The sequence below is a fragment of the Coenobita brevimanus genome, chromosome 101, assembly GCF_032717465.1.
Source record: "Coenobita brevimanus isolate Jiangsu-jjx chromosome 101, ASM3271746v2, whole genome shotgun sequence".
Classification (NCBI taxonomy): Eukaryota; Metazoa; Arthropoda; class Malacostraca; order Decapoda; family Coenobitidae; genus Coenobita; species Coenobita brevimanus.
The window spans coordinates 16,749,133-16,768,159 of NC_137054.1; the positions used below are offsets into that span (position 1 = coordinate 16,749,133).

The 19,027-nt window shown below is 41.8% G+C and overlaps 1 protein-coding gene across 1 annotated transcript; it reads right to left on the bottom strand.

The window, feature by feature from the left end:
* Nucleotides 1-970: 970 nt before the first annotated feature.
* On the bottom strand, nucleotides 971-17,583 carry LOC145414943 (proton-coupled folate transporter-like). The gene is made up of 9 exons (XM_080284356.1): nucleotides 17,464-17,583; nucleotides 15,149-15,294; nucleotides 6,316-6,472; nucleotides 5,821-5,992; nucleotides 4,632-4,910; nucleotides 3,559-3,798; nucleotides 2,922-3,005; nucleotides 1,812-1,971; nucleotides 971-1,049 (listed from the first exon to the last, which is right to left on the bottom strand). The coding sequence occupies exons 1-9, from the start codon at nucleotides 17,581-17,583 to the stop codon at nucleotides 971-973; spliced, it is 1,437 nt and encodes a 478-aa protein (XP_080140482.1).
* Nucleotides 17,584-19,027: the final 1,444 nt, after the last annotated feature.

Genomic DNA, 19,027 nt, shown 5'->3' on the forward strand with positions numbered 1-19,027 from the left:
CTTTACTCCCCGTCTGTGGCTCTGGGGCCCTTGTTAATGTCTGCTTGGTAGGATTTTTACCTCATTTCTTTGGTATTTATCTCTCTCTCTTTCTCAAACTACCCATTAATAATCTACCTTGTGCTGTATAAATCTTTTCAGTATCGTCATAGATTGTATAAACTGCGTACGAGAAAACATTAACGTGCATACAGAAGTGAACTAAAGGGGAAAGTAGCAGCGAGCCTTTAACAGGGGATAAAACCAACCTGGGGACTCAACAAGTAATATGTAATGGTTCAGGTATAATTCCAAAAAGATATAATGAAGCTGTGTTCTGACTGACATGGGAGCCTTCGCGCCACTTCTTCCTGAGCGATTTTTCTATATTTTAAAAGTTTGTGTGACTAATGCACAAGTGGACAGTATGGATTAAGGCAAAATGATAAACTGACTGGCTCGTATATAACTCTCCACTTGCACACTGTCGGGTGATTTCTCGTGTGTTGTGGGGACGGCTCAGTCGGTGTTATCAGTATCCACCCTGCATCATTTATTCTTTTCCCACTATAAATGCCACTACCACACCCACACTGGTAGACTGATATTGGCAAGTGAATTTTAGCACAGCACTTATTACTGGCCACATTTTCAATCGCTTAGGAAGAGATGCTACGAAAGCTAAAGCCAGCGGAAATACGGCCGGCCCATTGTGTTTACTGACGGTTGTTTAGGGCAGACTTGGACTTTCTTCAGATGCACAGTTTCAGCTTGTGTGCAGTCCTTCCATGGGAAGTATACTGTCTACCCCATAGCCTATGTTCTCAATAATAACAGATCATAGTGAAGAAATACGCCCAGAGCTATTGTATTTTTTTATTACCAGCGACTGTCTCATTCAACGAAATAAAGACCTTACAAGCCCCGATAACATCATTTTCACTGTCTGAAATATGCGGGTGATAAATTATATATAATCCAGGCCCTGTCATTACCCGCCGCCATTTGACTGCAGCAGTGGTTGTCTCTCCTCCCTCGTGCCGACTCTGACCAGGTGACACTGTATGTACCTGTGGAGAGAGGGAGTGGAACAGTAGTTAACAGAAAAATAAGATTTATTTTGCTCTTGCAACCGTCAGATGACCTTACTTTAAGGGACCTCTTGTAGTGAGATTTAGAACGGTCTAAACTGTACTGTGACACATTCAATTTTAACTTTCTCTGTATAAACTAAAGAAGACGTCAAAACCAGGGTTTTAAACTCGACTGAAATATGAGAACAAATTACATTACGTGAGGAGCATAAAACTAAGAAAAATAATGACATGGCAAAGAAATTCCGTGATGAGCTGTCACATGTAAAGCCCTGGGTAATGTAACCCTCCCAGTCTAACACAGCATCCCACTGTGGCTACCTCTCCATCTCTGACGCTTTCTGCGGTCTCAGCTATAGGATCTCTAACGGTGCCTTTATTTATATGTAGCATTGTGTCCAATTGTCAGTGTAGCCCCCAGCCTGTTTCTGGTGTGGTCACCAATCTCTGTTTATTGCTATGATCTCTTGCGTAGTCCCCAGTCACTGTAGAGTTCCCAATATCTAATGTGAACCCAAATTTATCTATAGGTTACCCAGCCTCCCTAAGGTTCACCAACCTCTTATAGGAATCCAGTCTCTCTATACAGCTTTCCCAATCTCTCTATAGGACCCCAGTCATTCTACAGGGTGCCCAGCTTAAACTGTGGTTCCCAGTATCTTTAACCTAGTCCTCGACTTTTCACCAATCTCTAGCTCGCTCCCCAATCTTTCCACCATAGTGTTCCTGTTCACTGACCCTAGGATGGCGGCGGCGAAGGTCATGGAGGCGGCAGCGATGAGAAAAGTGAAGCCAGGGTGTTGGACGGAGAGGAAAGCTGGATAGACGTTGTCGAAGATCACAGACCCAACCAGGAGGGAGAGCTGGGCTAGGGAGGCGACCACTGTCAGGACGCGGCCTACGGAGAAGGGAGTAGGTGAGAGTTGGTATACTCGTAGTTATGGAGCAAAGTGGGTCGTAGTGTTGGAGAGCGACGTCTTCAAGTGGTGGCACCAATATATCCAGGCGGCTCGACTGCCTTGCTATTCAAAAGTCCTTCAGCTACTTCCCCATCTCCCCAAAGGAGGATGGTGGACTGCAGGTGAAGGACAACTTGAGCACGTAGTTCACTGGGCTCATGTTGCTAATGACCCTGAGGCTACGGCTACCACTATTACTACTACTACCAAAGTGGGTCGTTCCTCGTGTTTATGCAACAGGGGAGAAGAAAATGTGGTTGTCCTCGTATTCTCGTGGGTAAATCAAAGAAAGTAAGTAAAGTGAGATGTATTTTGTGGACTATGGCAGTGACAGGCAGCACGCAACCTAGGGCTGCAAGAGTTGAGAAAGAGGGATCGTACTTTCGTGGGTATAGATCACAATGGGTCGCTTTCTTGTGGGTATGGAAAATAAGAGAAGAAATGAAAAAGAGAGGGTGAGGAGGGTCGTGTCTTCGAGAGTATGGAACAAAGTGGGTCACTTTCTCGCGAGTAAGCAAGAGACAAGTAAAAGTTAGTCAAATTTTTGTATATGTGAAGCAAAATGAGCCGCATTCTCGTGAGTAAACAAGAAAGGAGTGAGTAGAAAGGGTCATATATATGTGGGTATGGAACAAAATCGAATGTATTCTCATGGATAAGCAAGACGGAGAGCAGAATAAGGTACACATTGTCGAAAAGCACTGAGCCCGCTAGGAGAGAGAGACGGTAAGGGCGAGGGCCAGGGGGACGTCACTGTCAACACGAGAACTAGGAAGCAAACGAAGGTAAAAAAACAAAAAAAAAGTTAGGGACGCATAGTTAACACTGGTTAGGCTGCGTGAAAGTGTAGGCAAACCCATACTTTTGTTTGATCTTGGTCTCTGCTTACCTTGTTCGTCTTCATTCACGAGGCTTGCAATGGTTGACCTCAGAACCACGAAGAGATACTGTCCGAACACGTCCACGAAAGGAACTGCAATGACGGCCAGCATTTGGAGATTTTGCATGTGCATAATCGTTAATATATAGTACATATACAGTCATTATATCCTGTTTGTTTTCATCTGAGAAAGTTGGGTCACTCATGCAAACTGAGCACTACCAGTTGTTGGATGAAATTCGATGAACTATAAGTAGTAGATAGAAATTGGTCTCGTTGGTTACTAAATAAATTTATCTTCTAATCTGACCACATATGGTCATCAATTGAGCTGAAATAGGTTATAAATCTTTGTTAGGAAGGGGTTTAGAAAACTCTGCTAGGTTAGAGTATAGCACTACAGTTCCTGTAGACCTTAATGAAGTGATATGTAGTCATAGAAATGTAAAAGCTGCCATATCTTAAGCTATAAATAAGAAACACGATGTTCAATATAAAATTTTTCAAACCCTCATCCACATAATATACCAAAGCGATCCATAATGACACATAAAACTGAAAAGGGAAAGGAAGAAAAATAGAGAAAGAGAAGAAAAAGGAATAAATAGAGAAAGTCAAGAAAAAGAAAATCATGTTGACCTCTCACCTATAAAAACGAGGTTGTGTGATTGAGTGAGGGAGAGGAGAGTGAAGGCGGCTGCCCTGGACAAGCCCCCCATGACACCCAAGGCAAGGTCACTCAGGCCCAGGGCACGTCGCAAGCCAGGTAGGACAAAGAGGAGGGACACACAGTTGACTATGTTTCTGATAGCCAAGTAGCGGGAATATTGAGCCAGCGTGAACCCCAGCTGGTCTTGCATGAACAGGTACAACAGGTCGAACTCCGCTGAGGGAAAGAAAGTAGAATGAGGAGGAGAAAGGGGAGGGAAAGTGAAGGGGAGAGAAGGCTGAGAGGGGGAAGGGAGGTAGAGCGAAGGGGACAGGAGGCAGAGTGAAGTTGAATTTAGCTGAGGGAGAGACGGAAGGGAGAAGGAGGAGGGAAGGTAGAGTGAAGGAAGGAAGGCAGGTTCTAGAGAAGGGAGGTTGAATGATGGAAGGAGGGAGAGTGAGAAGTGGAAATTGACTCGGGGAGGACAGGGATTATGAGAAAAAGGAGACCGAAAGGTAGATTATTGGAGGAAAATCTGGAGAGTAGGACCCGTGGCACATCTCTCTTAGTGATACGTATTATACATCGGATTTTAATATTTTCTTGTCTTATTCTAACGTGAACACAATTTTCGTTCATAAAATTTAGCAAAATAAAAATGTATCATCGAAATTAATTAACAGTCTTAGAAAAAATTGTACACTTATAATAAATTCCAGCTGATGGAGAGCACACATGCAAAATGAAAAATTGGAGACTTGTGATATTTATAAAACTTTCAGAGTTTGAGATTAATTATCTTATATTCCAACTACTACAAGACGATTTGGTTTAGGAGTGTTGTCTCGCTCTCTGAAGATTAAATGTCTCCAAATAACCCTTTCGAGACGTAAAAAGTCTTAATTATATTTTTCTATTTCCTGACTATTTTAATCAGCTTGGGTGTGGTTCCCATGCTTAAGGACGTGAGAAATCATAATTCCTGTATTCAAGCTAGTGTTAGACGATTTTGCTCTACTTTGAGTGACTTAATTTTTCTGATGAGTTAAGGGAATAAATTCTTTGCTGACCTGAGTACACGATGGCGATGAAAAAATCCGCGAGAAGAAGACATAAGATGGCGATGCGTCCTCCTGCAGACCTCTTGCGCAGTGTGACCTTGAGTGCGCTGGTGAACTGCCTCAAAGGACCCATCACACAGCCACAGGAGCTACGAGGCGGCTTGCTGTGGCTGATGGATGGCGTCACCACTGTCTGAAATGTCTTGCTGGCCTGGCGAACGGGTGCTGGATGGTCGGGCAGAACGACAAGGACGTAGAGAGTAGCCACCACTATCACCGCCTCACTGCCTGCCACACGAGGGAGTTACTGTAAGTGTTGTTCGAGAAAGAATGCATCAATATAGCCCTCTCTCGGTTGACACAACTCTAGTATTTATTTACAGCCAATGCCAGACGATTCTGTCCAGCTGAGTGAGTCAAAATTATAAGCCTGAGAGTTAGTCTGTCACGGTTATGCTTCATTGCCTACCATACGTAAGGACCTACTGCAAGCGCTGTTTAAGAAAGAATGCGTCAGTTTTAAAGAGCACACACTTTCGCGTTATTGCATCCTCCTCAGATGACGACAAATGTTAATTATAATCATAGCTCACACAGTCAGTGGCTTATTTACATGACTGAAACAGACCACGTGATAATCAATTTTCGTACCTTCTTGTGGGTTGCTGATGGTTTACTAATTGTCAGCATGTTATAATGGGTGTTAACGTATCAGCACCATACGGTCGCAGGATTCATAAAAGCTTTTGTGTTGCCGTTAGTTGTGGAATTATCTCCTCGATCTTGAAGACGCAAAGTTGTCTCAAGCAAATACAACTCCGTGAGCTAGATCAGCTTTTAGAAGGGTCATCTTTAGATAATGACAACATACTTATACATTTCAGGTTGGCATTCGAGTAACTGCAACGCCTTCCACACACGATGAAGCTGCAGGAGGATCCATACACCTCAAATACCGTCATTTGTCTCTGTCCTTGGTATGAATCTGGATTGCTCAGATCTCTACATATACAACAAAATACGTATGTGGATACGTAACTGAAATACTCACTTCCAATTTAGTTGCTCCGATGGCAGGATTACAGACGAACTGTTTATATGAATTAATTACAAGGACCAACCTAACGAGACGCGAGGTGTTCTAAAGGTGCAAGGAACCCGAGAATAAAGGCATAAAGGCACCATGTGAGAGACTGACCTAAAAAGAGGTATTTGTGAGGGACGGCTGGTGTTGTGGCCGAGGCGAGGCACTGCTGGAGGACGAGGGGCCCAATGGCACTCCCCAGCAGCAGCAGCCCCTCAACCACCGAAAGCCGAGAGGTCCTTGCACCCTCCTCCACCGTCCGCACCACATAGCTGCTCACTGACGACTAGGGGAAAGATGAAGAGTTAGATCAATGCCTATCAAGGGCACGATGGTCATTACAGATTAAACAACACTTCTTGAAGAACATTTGTAAGTTACTCCTTTGACTCTGATCAACTCACCTATCAGGAAAATTAATGACGGCTACAATCATGCCTCGCATTTCCACGAAGTCCACAAAATCCCTAACAACTCATCTTAAAGACGTACACAGATCCCCATCGTATCCACCTTAAAGACGTACACATACCTGCCACACCCACCTTATAGACGTACACATCCCTGTCACACGCACCTTAAAAGCGCACACATACCCTTTACACGCACCTTAAAGGTGGCATATCCACCACACACTCCGGTAAGAAATGCGCCTGTGTAGAGCCAAGAGAGGGAAAGAGGAGGTGCGGCAGAGACCACCACACACACCACATGCAGCAAGACCGACCCGAGGAAAGGAGCCACCATCACTGTCTTCTGGGAGTACCTGAGATGGACAGAAGTTCTGGATTGAAGATTAAGAAGAAAACTGGTATTTTATCGAATTTGTATATAGCTTATCACTATATAATAATGTATAAACATGACACTTAGCCTAAATACAGAAGGAAGAGGTTGGGGGGGATGATGCGGATAATGATTTATAATTTTTCATCATCATCACCATCATCATCATCATCATCATCATCACCATATCTCTCTCTTTTATGGGTGGATCTTAACTTACCCAGGTCTGGGATTTGTGTGTGTGTGTGTGTGTGTGTGTGTGTGTGATGATGCTTGCGTGTGTGAGTGCGTGTGTCCGTTTCAGTTTAACCATGAGGCACAGTCTAAGTCATGTGTCAAGCATAGCAGCATGAACCCCTCTCATAGTATGAATAAAATCGACCGACGGTAGCAAGAATTAGTTATATAAGATTCCACAGACTCCATTATACTGAAGGGGTTAATGGACTCTTTAATCTCATTACTCCACGATGTTTCCCGCTACATAACAGAGAGAGAGAGAGGGGGGGGAGGGGGGGAAGAGGTTACTGGGCGACTTCTGACGTGAGTGTCGGGATGAGCAGTTTATCACCCTAAGAAGAGATAACGATAACAAACACTGGATGGGTGGTGATGTACAGCACGTATAGTGATATCACGTGATGTAATGGAAGTATGGTGATATCACGGTAATGTAAAACAAGTATGATGATATTACCCAGAGATAAAACAAGTATGGCGGTATCGCGGTGACGTAAAAAAAAATATGGCGATATCGCGGTGATGTAAAACAAGTATGGTGATATCACGGTTTTGTAAAGCAAGTGAGGTAATGTCACGGTGATATAATGCATGTATGGTGATATCACGGTGATGTAAAGCCGCTTTCCGACAAAAGGCGCTTCACTCCCGTAGACTTTGGCGACTATCGAAACCACACCACACCAAGAGGTGCTTCACTCCCGTAGATTTCAGTGACATGATCGAAACTACACAACACACCTCACCAAACCACGTCACACCTCATGAAATCACCCTCCCACACCACACCACACCACACCACACCACACCCTAACACCACACCACCCCCTAACACCACACCACCCTCTCACACCACTCCTCACAAATTCACCCTGCCACACCACACTACACAAATTCACCCTACGACGCCATACCACACCACACCGAGAGCATTAATCAAATGACAAAGAAGCTTCCGCATTAAGTATTGCTGTATTTATTCTTTTGCTACCGTCACATGATTTTATTCTGCCTACAAGAGACCTATCTTAATGAAGAGGTTGCAACAGGTCGATTTGTGCCTTATTTCGTAAGTTTTAAAAAATTAGATGACAGTAGCAAGAACAGAATAGGAAAAAAACTACGGTACAATCATCTTGCTGATTTGGTTGAAATATGTGATCCATTTTTTACCATATCAATTTTTCAGATGCTATAAATGGTGTGTTAAAGGAGAATACTAACTTCTGATGTACTTTATCTAATGCTCATAATCTCGTAAATATTGCAGTCTTCTCTCAACATCCAACAATCACTTCTCATAACATCTAAATACTGAAAAAAAAGAGACTTATCAGTAGAGTGCCCAATCTTATGTATGCCATAAAAAGAATAGGCCTACTAGTTCAAGCCCCTTATCTGCTGTCTTCACTGTCTCACACGTACTTTGAACTGCTCTCAGCTTGGTCATTCCACGTAAAATCCGAACTAGGCATAGAAATGTAATAAGCATGACTACCACCAGCGTACCCAGTGTTAACATACAAGAAGTCTAGTTTATTCACTGCCCTGGATATCCCAAGAGTGTCTATCATCATCATCATCATCATCATCATCATCATCATCATCATCATCATCATCATCATCATCAGTATCAAATCCATTGTGCCCCAGGTAAACAGGAGGGTTGGGGCTTGACGCTAGGCTACTCAGTTCCGACATTTAAAGTACCATTGACCAGCCTCTCAAGCCCCTGAGTAACATTAAACGAGCAATAAAACCCAGTCACCACTCAGATGGAACCCGGTACAAGCTCCACCCAGTTAGTGCGCCTTAACCTACTAAACCACAAGGAGTCATTTAGGTCAGCAGTCAGAAATCGGAACAGGAAAGTAATAAGCAGGAGAGTTATCAGCATAGCACCTAGTTTAATCGATATTTTAAGAAGAAGGTTAAATATGTAGAGTATATTCTTGCTGCCCTAGATATTTCAACCGTTGGCCTACTCTAACCCGTTCTCAAAGACCCACCACCACCACCACTCCCACCACTTCATATATAGGCCTATGGGAAACACCCGCCGTCATGCTCGCCTACCCACCCTCTCGTATCTTTTTTTTAATTTTTTCCTTCACAGATTTGTAAATGGCTCACCTGTCCACTCATTTATTTCCAGACAGTCCTCTACGAATCGTCTTTGACCCCTATCAATTCGACGACGGCTATTTCATTTCCCTCCTGCCACCTCCAGACGATTTTACTAGGCTTACGAAGGAGATCTTTTAATAAAGAAGGTAACACCCTCACTATCAGGGGTCTGTCCTAAGTTGGATAAAATCGTCTGGTGGTAACAAGAATAAAAGAAAAAGTCATCGGACTGAAGAAATAAAACGTAAAATTCAGTATGCAGATCTTTCCCCTTAAGCAATTACAGCAAAGAGTTACAATACAAATGACGGAAATTATCTTATGCCCTAGTTACACTACCGAGAGATAAGAGATGATACTGATGATACAAAAATAAAAACAGCTGTGATAATGCGAGGATGTCGTGGAGATAGTGACGCCTGAGTATGGTTGACATCGATAAGGCCCACGAGCTTCGGAATTTTCACCGGTAAAGGTTGATAACTATACTCTTTTGACTCTAGCTTGGCCTAAAATTCCTTCCTGTCCATCTTCAGTGCTGAGTAGTAGCAATAAATTAATAGGAGAAGTTCAGTTCATTAAATAGTAGATGACTATACTCTTTTTACCTTAACTTGGCGTAGGAGTACTCTATCTTGAATGTTGTAACAATAAATTAAACCCTATTTGATTGACCTGTGCAGCTGAGATGTATGGGACGAGTAAGGTGTGTTTGAATCGCGGCTGCTGATTGGCCACCGATGATTTAAATCTACACCTCTTCTTATTTTAACACATATATATTTATATTTTTAAAATGCCTTCAATACAAGCTGCCAGATTAAATAGGGAATAATTTCCGCAGCTGAAGAGGTCAAAATTAGCTTTAAAAATTTACTGTTATCAAAGAAAATTATACCTAATTATAAAGTGTTTTGAAATTATGAATGATGCTTGAAGCAAATTATCCAACCATGACGTACACCCACGTCCGCATGTTGCACTATAATATCCACTCATGGTGTACACCCACGTCCCCACGTTGCACTTCAGTTAATGCATTTACTTCAATGACATCATCGGCGGCCAATCAGCAGCCGCGAAACAAAGACACCCTACTTGTCCCATACATCTCAGGTGCACAGGTCAATCAGATAGACTATAGTAGTAGAGTATTATGCTAGTCACGAATAAGTGTTATGGGAAGAATGTAGGGCCATAGCATTGTCTCTTTCCGCCACTGAGCTACGTGAAATAAGCAGCAAAAAGACGAAAAATCTGGGCCAACTTAGGGTAAAAATCTAAAGATCATTTCCTCTGATGGCATTACGTGATCGAAAAAAAAAAAACTCCATTGATCTCTTAAACTGAACCTAAACAATTCCTTCACTCCAACTGGGGTACGAACTAAAAGTGGCTGCATCAAAATCGCCTTGCCGTAAAAAAATGTATATCTATCTATCTATCTATCTATAATATATATATATACTGTATATACATATGCTATCTATCTATCTATCTATCTATCTATAATATATATATACTGTATATACATATGCTATCTATCTATATATCTATCTATCTATCTATAGAATACCTATCTATCTATCTATCTATCTGTATATCCAGTCTATCTATCTATATATATATATATATTTATGCTCTCTATCTATCTATCTATTTGTTTGTCTATCTATATATTTATGCTATCTCTCTCTCTCTCTCTCTCTCTCTCTAAATGAATCGGTAGGAAGGGAGAATGAGGCAAGAATAGACGAGATGAAAAAAAAAGTTTGGTAAGTAAATGATTCAAGGGAAAGGAGGTTTGAGAAAAGTATACATGAGGTTAGAATAAGTTTGGTAAATAAACTAGAAAGCACTCAGAGAGCGCATACTCCGCCAGTGCCATTGCCATTAAAAAGGATCCGAATCCGGATCCGAATCCATCCCCAAATTTAATCAATTCTTTCTTGGTCCACGGTCCACCTTTCCACCAAATTTTATTGAAATTCATTCAGAACTTTTGGAGATACTGTGCGAGATACTCCTGATCCTGACCCGGATCCACCCCCAAATTTAATCATTTCTTCCTCGCCCCATGCCCCACCCTTCCACAAAGTTTCATCCAAATCCGTTCATAACTTTTGGAGTAATCCTGCTAACAGACAGACAAACAAACAGACAGACAAATAGACAAACAAATAAACGCAGGCAAAAACATAACCTCCTTAGCGGACGTAATAAATTGAAAGAAAGTGGGACTGAGTCAAGTATAGATGAAATAAAAGAATAAATTTGATACGTAAATGAACTGAGAGGAAGATGGAGTGAGTCAAGTGTAGGAGATGAGATAGGGAGTAGCTGATTACTTCCGATTGAAGAGGGCAAGAATATATTGAATGAATGAAGAGAAAGAGGGAACGAGGCAGGAAGGAGTTCAGTACGGATATAAAACAGTGTCTGATTAAAATCGTCTGACGGTAGCATGAATAAAGGAAAGAAAACATCGAGGAGGCATAGAGAAAAAAAAAAATGTCACGAGGAAGACGGAATGACGCAAGCAGGACACGGGTTAAAAAATAGCTGAATGAAACTGTTTGACGGAAGCATGAATAAGTAAATAAATGAATAAATATCCCAACCCTCTCATGCTCAGGACAAACCTCGTGTTCAAGATTTTCCAGTTAACCGGATGATTATGATTTAGCCGAGAGAGGGTCATGGGAGCAGAGAGTGGGTCATGGGAGCCGAGAGTGGGTCATGGGAACCGAGAGTGGGTCATGGGAGGAAGACGGAGTGAGACAAGCAGTGGGCGAGATAAGAATTAGTGTCCCTCATCTATGATCGGGTGTTGTATTCTCAAGGTGAACGTGATAACCCACTCCCCTTACCTCCACAACCAGAAGCATTTCCCCGTGAGATTAAGCCACTCGTTACCAAGAATGTGGGGCAAGTAGCAGAGTGTGGGCGTGGCAGTGATAGTGTTAGTGGAAGCTTGATCCTCACTTGGTGGAACAACTCTAGCAAAATATTCCAACTAACGTCATACTGTTATATTCTACCTAAAGAGTGCCACACTAGAGCGAATCCAGGGACGTTGTCAGTGCTGTCCTGCCCACACCCTGTTTTATTACAGTGAAGATTAGTATACACTACTTTACATATCGTACATACGCTTCACCTTTCACTGGCTACCATGCTTATTTCTCCTATTGAAATATACAAACTATCTTTTTTTACAGTGATACTTAGTTGGTTGAGGGGAAGGGGACACTAAAACCTCACTAATCTTTTAAAGTGATATGGGCAACACCAGAAATATTCGTGGATCCGACCCTTCCATATGGTCTGAAAGTGAAAGAATGCATATAAGTGTTTGCCATTTTATTGCTAGGGATTTTTGTCAACTGGGTATGCTGATTAATTCATCCCCTGTGTTTATGCTTTCCTTTCTTCAGCTTCTTCTTCACGGCATGTTTCATGTGGGAATTACAGTAGGGATGATGATGATGATGATGATCCCTCAGAAGACATCAAGCAACTTAGTAAAGATCTCCCGTTCACAAGGATTTAAGATCGCATGATGTATAAATAATGAACACTTGGCAAGGAAGGGATGATTACTGATGCACCTTACTTTCATAATCTAAGGGGCAATGGATATTTCGCAACACCTCTTCCATACCGATTTATTCTGCACATTAAATCTTGGTATCCTCTTGTTGAAAATATATGGCATGCTAAAAAAAAGTCAAGGTGTAATATGCATAAGAAATCGGTACGGAAGAGGTAATACCAAGCCTCTTATACCACTTTACAAGCATGAGACATGATAGGACTTTTGTTGATGATGTAGCCTACAGGCAGGGATATAAGTTTGCTTCCTTGTCTACTGCATCTGGTTCACACTTAAGATATGTCCGTTATCTTCACCCCTGATGCATCAAAGAGAATTACCTGTTGGTAGGGAAATAGATATCAAGCCTCTTTCATACCTTCCCCCCTGATGCATCAAAGAGAATTACCTGTTGGCAGAGAAATATTTGTCAAGCCTCTTTCAACCTAGGAATATTGGTCCGCAGAGGACAATGAGAAGCAAAAGAGGCGACATTATTGGACTAACTTTTTTCCCCAGCTCTACGGCCAGATAGAAAACTCCATTCGAGTATTCTGCATCCTTCGCACATTGCTGAATTCCTAAATGCATGACCATGACGTAATGGACAAAGATGCAAAACCAGCCAATGACAAGTGATAATATGCACCTAAGCCAACTATGTGACAATCAAGAGTCTGTTGAAGATGAACATTCTTGATGAGATGCCAGTAGGAGGTAACAGAGGACGTTCTTAATGATTTTTTTTTTCCTTGAACAACACGGGTACCCTCTATGACTCTCTCGACTGACTCCATCCCCTAGTTACAGGCGGGCGTGAGATAGAGTGCACCGGTAAAAATTAATGCTGTGTCTGCGAATTGCATTTGTGTAAGACAGGCGTATCAGTGAATTTAGTCACGTAGGCTTTCATTGTACATTCAGTCATTTATACACCTAACTAACCTTATAAATATGTACATAATTACAATATGATATAATGCATGTTACACGTCTAATTCGACAATGAATGAGAGATTGGAGAGACGAAAAGACTCTTGTATTTATCATTAATATTATCTGTTGCCACACACCTGACCCCCTCCTCTTCTCTCCTGGACCGGGATGCACAAACGCACTTACAGTCTATTCCCTGCCGTAATTCAGGTTTTGGTTTGCAAGAGTGACAAGGGAGCTGTCGAATCTCCTTCTGTCTACTGCTCTGGCTTTATAAATCTTAGTCGCAAGACGAAAATTACTGCAGGTTATAACGGTTTACTGCAGGACGATCTGGAAAAGGAATGCAAGATTTTCCCATGTTTAGCTCCTCCTGCAAAAATATATATCCAGGTTGTGACAGGGAATAGATCGTAAATGTATTTAAATAATCTCACCCCTGGATACAAGTTCAGCGACATCCCTCTCGATCCACGTCACTCCACGCTATCATCGTTATCTGAACCAAAGTCTAGTAGAGCATCTCACTAGACCTTGATCTGAACAATTCTGGTCACAAGTGCGGGTTGGCCAGGCTTCGACTAAGCTGCGGTTAATCTATCCTGGCAATGATTCCTAACACCTTTTAGTTCAGCCGATGGCCATGTGTAGTCACCCTGGAGGACTGATCTGACTAGTAACCAAGGACACCCATTCCTACCCTCATAACTAGGCCAAATCTAATTTCACGCAATCACAAGATAGTATTCGAGTTGTGAAAGTTCCCTCAGATGACAACCAGACAGACTATAATCTGATTTTATCTCCGGTGACACTGTGTTATCTGTGCATTGGACGGATCAGTTGCAGTGCTGGAGAGAGACGCCTTCAAGTGATGGCACCGACATAACCAAGCTGCTCCACTGCCTCGTGATACAAACATCCTTCGTCTTCCTCCCTGTCTCCTCAAGAGAAGGACGGTGAAGTAAAGAAGGAGAGCATCTTCAGCTTGCAGTCCACCGGGTTCACATTCAGCTGAGCCTGGAGTTGCAACTTCTATACCTTTTTACTTTGACTTGGCCTAAAACCGCCATCTCTCCAACCTGAATACAGAACTGTAACACTAGATGAGCACTACAGTATGATGCTAGTCATGAAGAAGTGCCACGGAAGCGATGCAGAGCAGTAGTATTGTCTTTCTGCCAATGAGGGGCACGATATGAGCTACAAGAACGGAAATCTTGGCCAAGTAAAGGTGAAAAGAGCATATCACTAAGGATGAATGGCTATCGACCACACGAGGGGCATTCAGGCAGATATTCAGTTTTTACCAAGTCACAGCCTAGCAAGGAAAAAAATAATAGAAATATTTTCAGTATATAAACTCTGTATCATTGTTTGTCTCCATCAGTGGTTATCATACAAAAAAAAAAAAAAATGCACTCCGGAAACCAGAGTAATGTCAATGGACCCAAAATGGCAGGTTTGCAATACTTACATTAAGTATGATACAGGATCCGTCAGGTTCCCAAATAACCTTTTGTCGACAACTGTACACACGGTAGGAGAGAGAGAGAGAGAGAGAGAGAGAACGGATTATGAAAGAAACAACATGACCACGGGCAAACAATGCATCGTAATCGTGCGTTATGGTAGGGAATGCTTGAAACGTAACGAAAAGCAACGCACCAACCTTGCGCGATACTTTTTTTTTTCCTTTCTTTTTTCTTTTTGTTTCTTCTTCTTCTTTTTTTTTTTTCCCCCCCCGTCTGTACGTACCTGTCCAGCGCCGCTCCGAGGAACTGCGATGCCACTGCGCCGACGAGGCTGGTGACGATGCTCATGATCATAACATAGCGCACCGCCTCCGCCTGCACCCATCGCACCTCTTCCGCTACCGTGGTCTCCCAGCTTAACTCACACATCTGTAGGACGAGTTAATGGCTGTGTTATGTCCGTTTACATTTCTGTATTTTTTGGAATAATACTGTAATAACTGTCGACAAAAGCTTAATCTTGCATCTGTAGGACAAGCTAGTGGCATTTAATTGTTATCTTCGCGTGCATCTTTATTTTTATCTGCATAGTCATAACTCTTAATAAAAAACTCAACTTCCACAGCTGTAGGACAAAGGGTTAGTAGGGATAAATAATCGTGTACAGGTATATTACTCTGTTATTAAAATCAGCATTACCAATAAAAGATTAACTAACATCTGTATGGCAAGAGCTACTGTTTATTTATTTTATTTATTGCACTGTATATTGTGGCGTGGATGATAAGGCCTTTAAGAAGAACATGGACGTATCATTACAGGCCACAGCATTCAGTAGAACTCAACTAAGTTCTTTATAAGCTGCCATTTATTTCGGTGTCTTTTCGCAATATTTCTCGGGCATCTCATTACTTCCCTTGTGAAATCATCTTAAAAGCTGGTCATCGAATGGGAGGAAAAGGTTGAATGTAGATGGAATCCTGTCAATTAAGCAAAATTACTGGCCGTGTGTGTGTGTGTGTGTGTGTGTGTGTGTGTGTGTGTGTGTGTGTGTGTGTGTGTGTGTGTGTGTGTGTGTTTAACCAATGAAATTACCTACTTTTTTTTTTCTCTCTCTCTTTCTTTTTCTTCAATTTTCACATGATATTCAGCTTTGGATAGGATCTCTTTTGGTAAATGGGTGAGGGGATACCATATACCTCCGTCTCGAAAAGTCTCTCTAAAGCTGAGTAAAACCTGGAGGTAGCAAGAATAAAATTGCAAAATATGACGATGTAAATTTTTTCAGTTCAGTTCAATCATGAGATGTTCGCTTGACAAATATCATACGTGTTTTTACCAGTGTTTGGTGAGGTGATTTCTTTCTTACATCATAATTCCAGCCTCTAGATGATATAAATAAAATTAGGAAGTGAAGCTTGGGCCTTGTTGGAAGGACACAAGTCAAGAGTGGGAGCAGTGGAAATGAGTTATTTGAGAAGAGCATGTGGAGTTACAAGGGGAGATAGCCTGACAAATGAGGAAGTGAAGGAGTGTTGTGGTGTGGATGTGGATAGGTGAAATACACTGAGGTGGTCTGGTCATGTAAAGAGCATGGGGAGCGAGAGACTAACTAGGAGAGTGTAAGTGGGGCGGGGGATAGGATGGGTGATACCGAAGATGAGGTGGAGGGACGGAGTAGAAAGGAATATGAGAGATGGAGCGAAAGCTGGGGGATGGGCAGCGAAATGGCAGAGAACTGGGCGACGTGGAGGCGATTTGTTTGTGGCCATCCCTTACGGGATTAAGGCGCCTGGCTATAAATAGATAGATAGATAGATAGGTAGACAGAATAGGCATAAAGCTTTGTTGCGGAGAGGTTATATTATAAGCAACTGAGTCAACTCAGTAATCCATCTTTCCAAGGTAAAATACACACTATGGTGGTAGTAAGATAGAAATATTAGAAGACGTCATCGTGCTGAAGGGTTTAATCAGTCGTTCAATGGTATGATTATTATTGTTGTTGTTATTCTTATTATCCCCATAATTATTCCATATGTTGGGGATATAGGAATCGCCACTGTCCTTCCGTCTGTCTGTCTTTCCGTTCGGGCCTGTATCTCGGAAACTACCTGGTGGATTGGCTTCACTTCACACAGAAAGATAGAGTACGTGTCGTAGTTGATGCCCGTATATGTAAAATTGCCTTATTGTCTCTTCTGCGAGCTAAGACCACATAAGGAAAAATCTGTCTTGTGTTTTATTATGGAAACTTCTTGCTGGATTCTCTTCATATCTTACGGAAAGATAGAGTATGAGTCCTGGTTTATGTCCTTATGTATGAAATTGCCACATTGTATTTTACGAGCTATTTCCATATAAGGAAACTAATCTGTAAATAACTATCTTAAAAACTACTTGCTGGATCATTTTCACTTCTTAAAGAAAGATAGTGTAAGAGTCCTAGTATATGGCCCTGTATATGAAATTGCCATACTTAATAGTGCATATCTGTATATTCTTTACCTAATGGTGAGGATACGTCCTTGCTACAGGCTTGTTATTATTACGATCATAATTATTCATGTTATCATTAGTAATAGTATATCATCTTACCTTTTTCGAGTAACTTTCAATGCAGAGTCTTGAGAAGATGAAGTCCTGTTGTACACTCAGTTGCACAGTGTACGAGACGCTGTACAAGAACACCGCCGGCTCCACTGTCACTCGGTACATTTTGGTAACGACACTTCAGAATGATAAAAAAAGAGTCCATTCGATTTTTTTCCCCCTAACTAGTTGCGTCTAAGTCTTTTTCATATTTGCGTATCAGTGGAAATAAGGTAAAGAAAAATGGAAGACACTTGATCATTCAGCTTCTCACCTTTGCTTTTCCGAGCTCGAGTCACATACCGAACATTGATCTGAGTTCGTGTGTGAGTGAATTTTTACTGGCGTTCACTTGCCTTGCGCTTGTATCTACTGTTGATGAAAGTCGTGTCCACTAAGGAGACAGATCTGATAAAACTGTAATAGACGAGAAAATAAGCATAATTTATTTAGGATATAAGTTGTCTTTTAATACTGTCATAGTACGAAAGCAGAGTACTACCTTTCATTCCACAGTCCTCTGTATTATTCGGATATCATGATGCAATTCTTATTACTTAAGTTACTTGTAACTTCCTTTATCTCACAGCAAAGTGTAGTGCTCACAGCTCAAAACTTCTAGTCATTAAAAACTTTAAGATGCTCTACGAAGTGCAAGTAAAAATAAATCTAAGACATTTAAACTCGTGCGTCCTCAGCGACGAGGAGATGAAGAATGACTCCGTGTTCTAAGGAGTCTGAGCCCTCCCTCCCCTCCTCGCCCCCAACACGTTCCCTGTACTCTACGTAATGAACGATAAGCCCGCCCGTGTGATCAGACTACGACCAACCCTGCCTTAGAAGCCAGAGTAGCTGTATAATGATAAAAGTGGGAGAAAACATGTAAGATATCGATTGTTGTCAGCCACAGAATCTTTTGTACCCCAAATAATGTGGATACATTGTTACCTCTTTCCTAAATACATGCATTATAAATGCTCCTGTGAATGATTTCCTTTTTCCCGTGAGCTAAAACAATAAGCACAACAACCACAGGGGAAGTCCCGTTGAATAATAAAAATTCAAAAAAAAAACAAGGTTGTTGTACATAACAGGACTAGGGCTCTCTAAATTTAGTCTCCCTCCCTCCCTCTCGCTCACTCTGTTTATGTAACCACTAAACCAACAGACGTCTTTACGTTCATAAATAATTATAATCTCAGCTACTCGACTTTTTTATAGGGCTTTTCATGTTCTTTCCCCTGGAGAGGGGGCGAAAGAATACTTCTCCAGTATCTCTGTTGTCCTAAGAGGCGACTAAAAGAGGCCTTTTTGTGTCCCACTTTGCTCTCCTTAATGTCTTCTCTTATGTCATACCTCTCTTTTTTTATATTTCCGTGTTTCTTCCGGCCTTTATTTTTCCCCTACTCCTATCACGTTAAACAATTGGTTTCATGACATGAATAGTTTAAGAATTTCCCACTGATGCATAACTTTTCTCCCTTAAACCACTTTCTTGTCAAGGCCATTCAGCGCCAACCCTTACATATAGCCGTATCATGGCCTGGTGCTAGTTCTTCATTATTTTTTC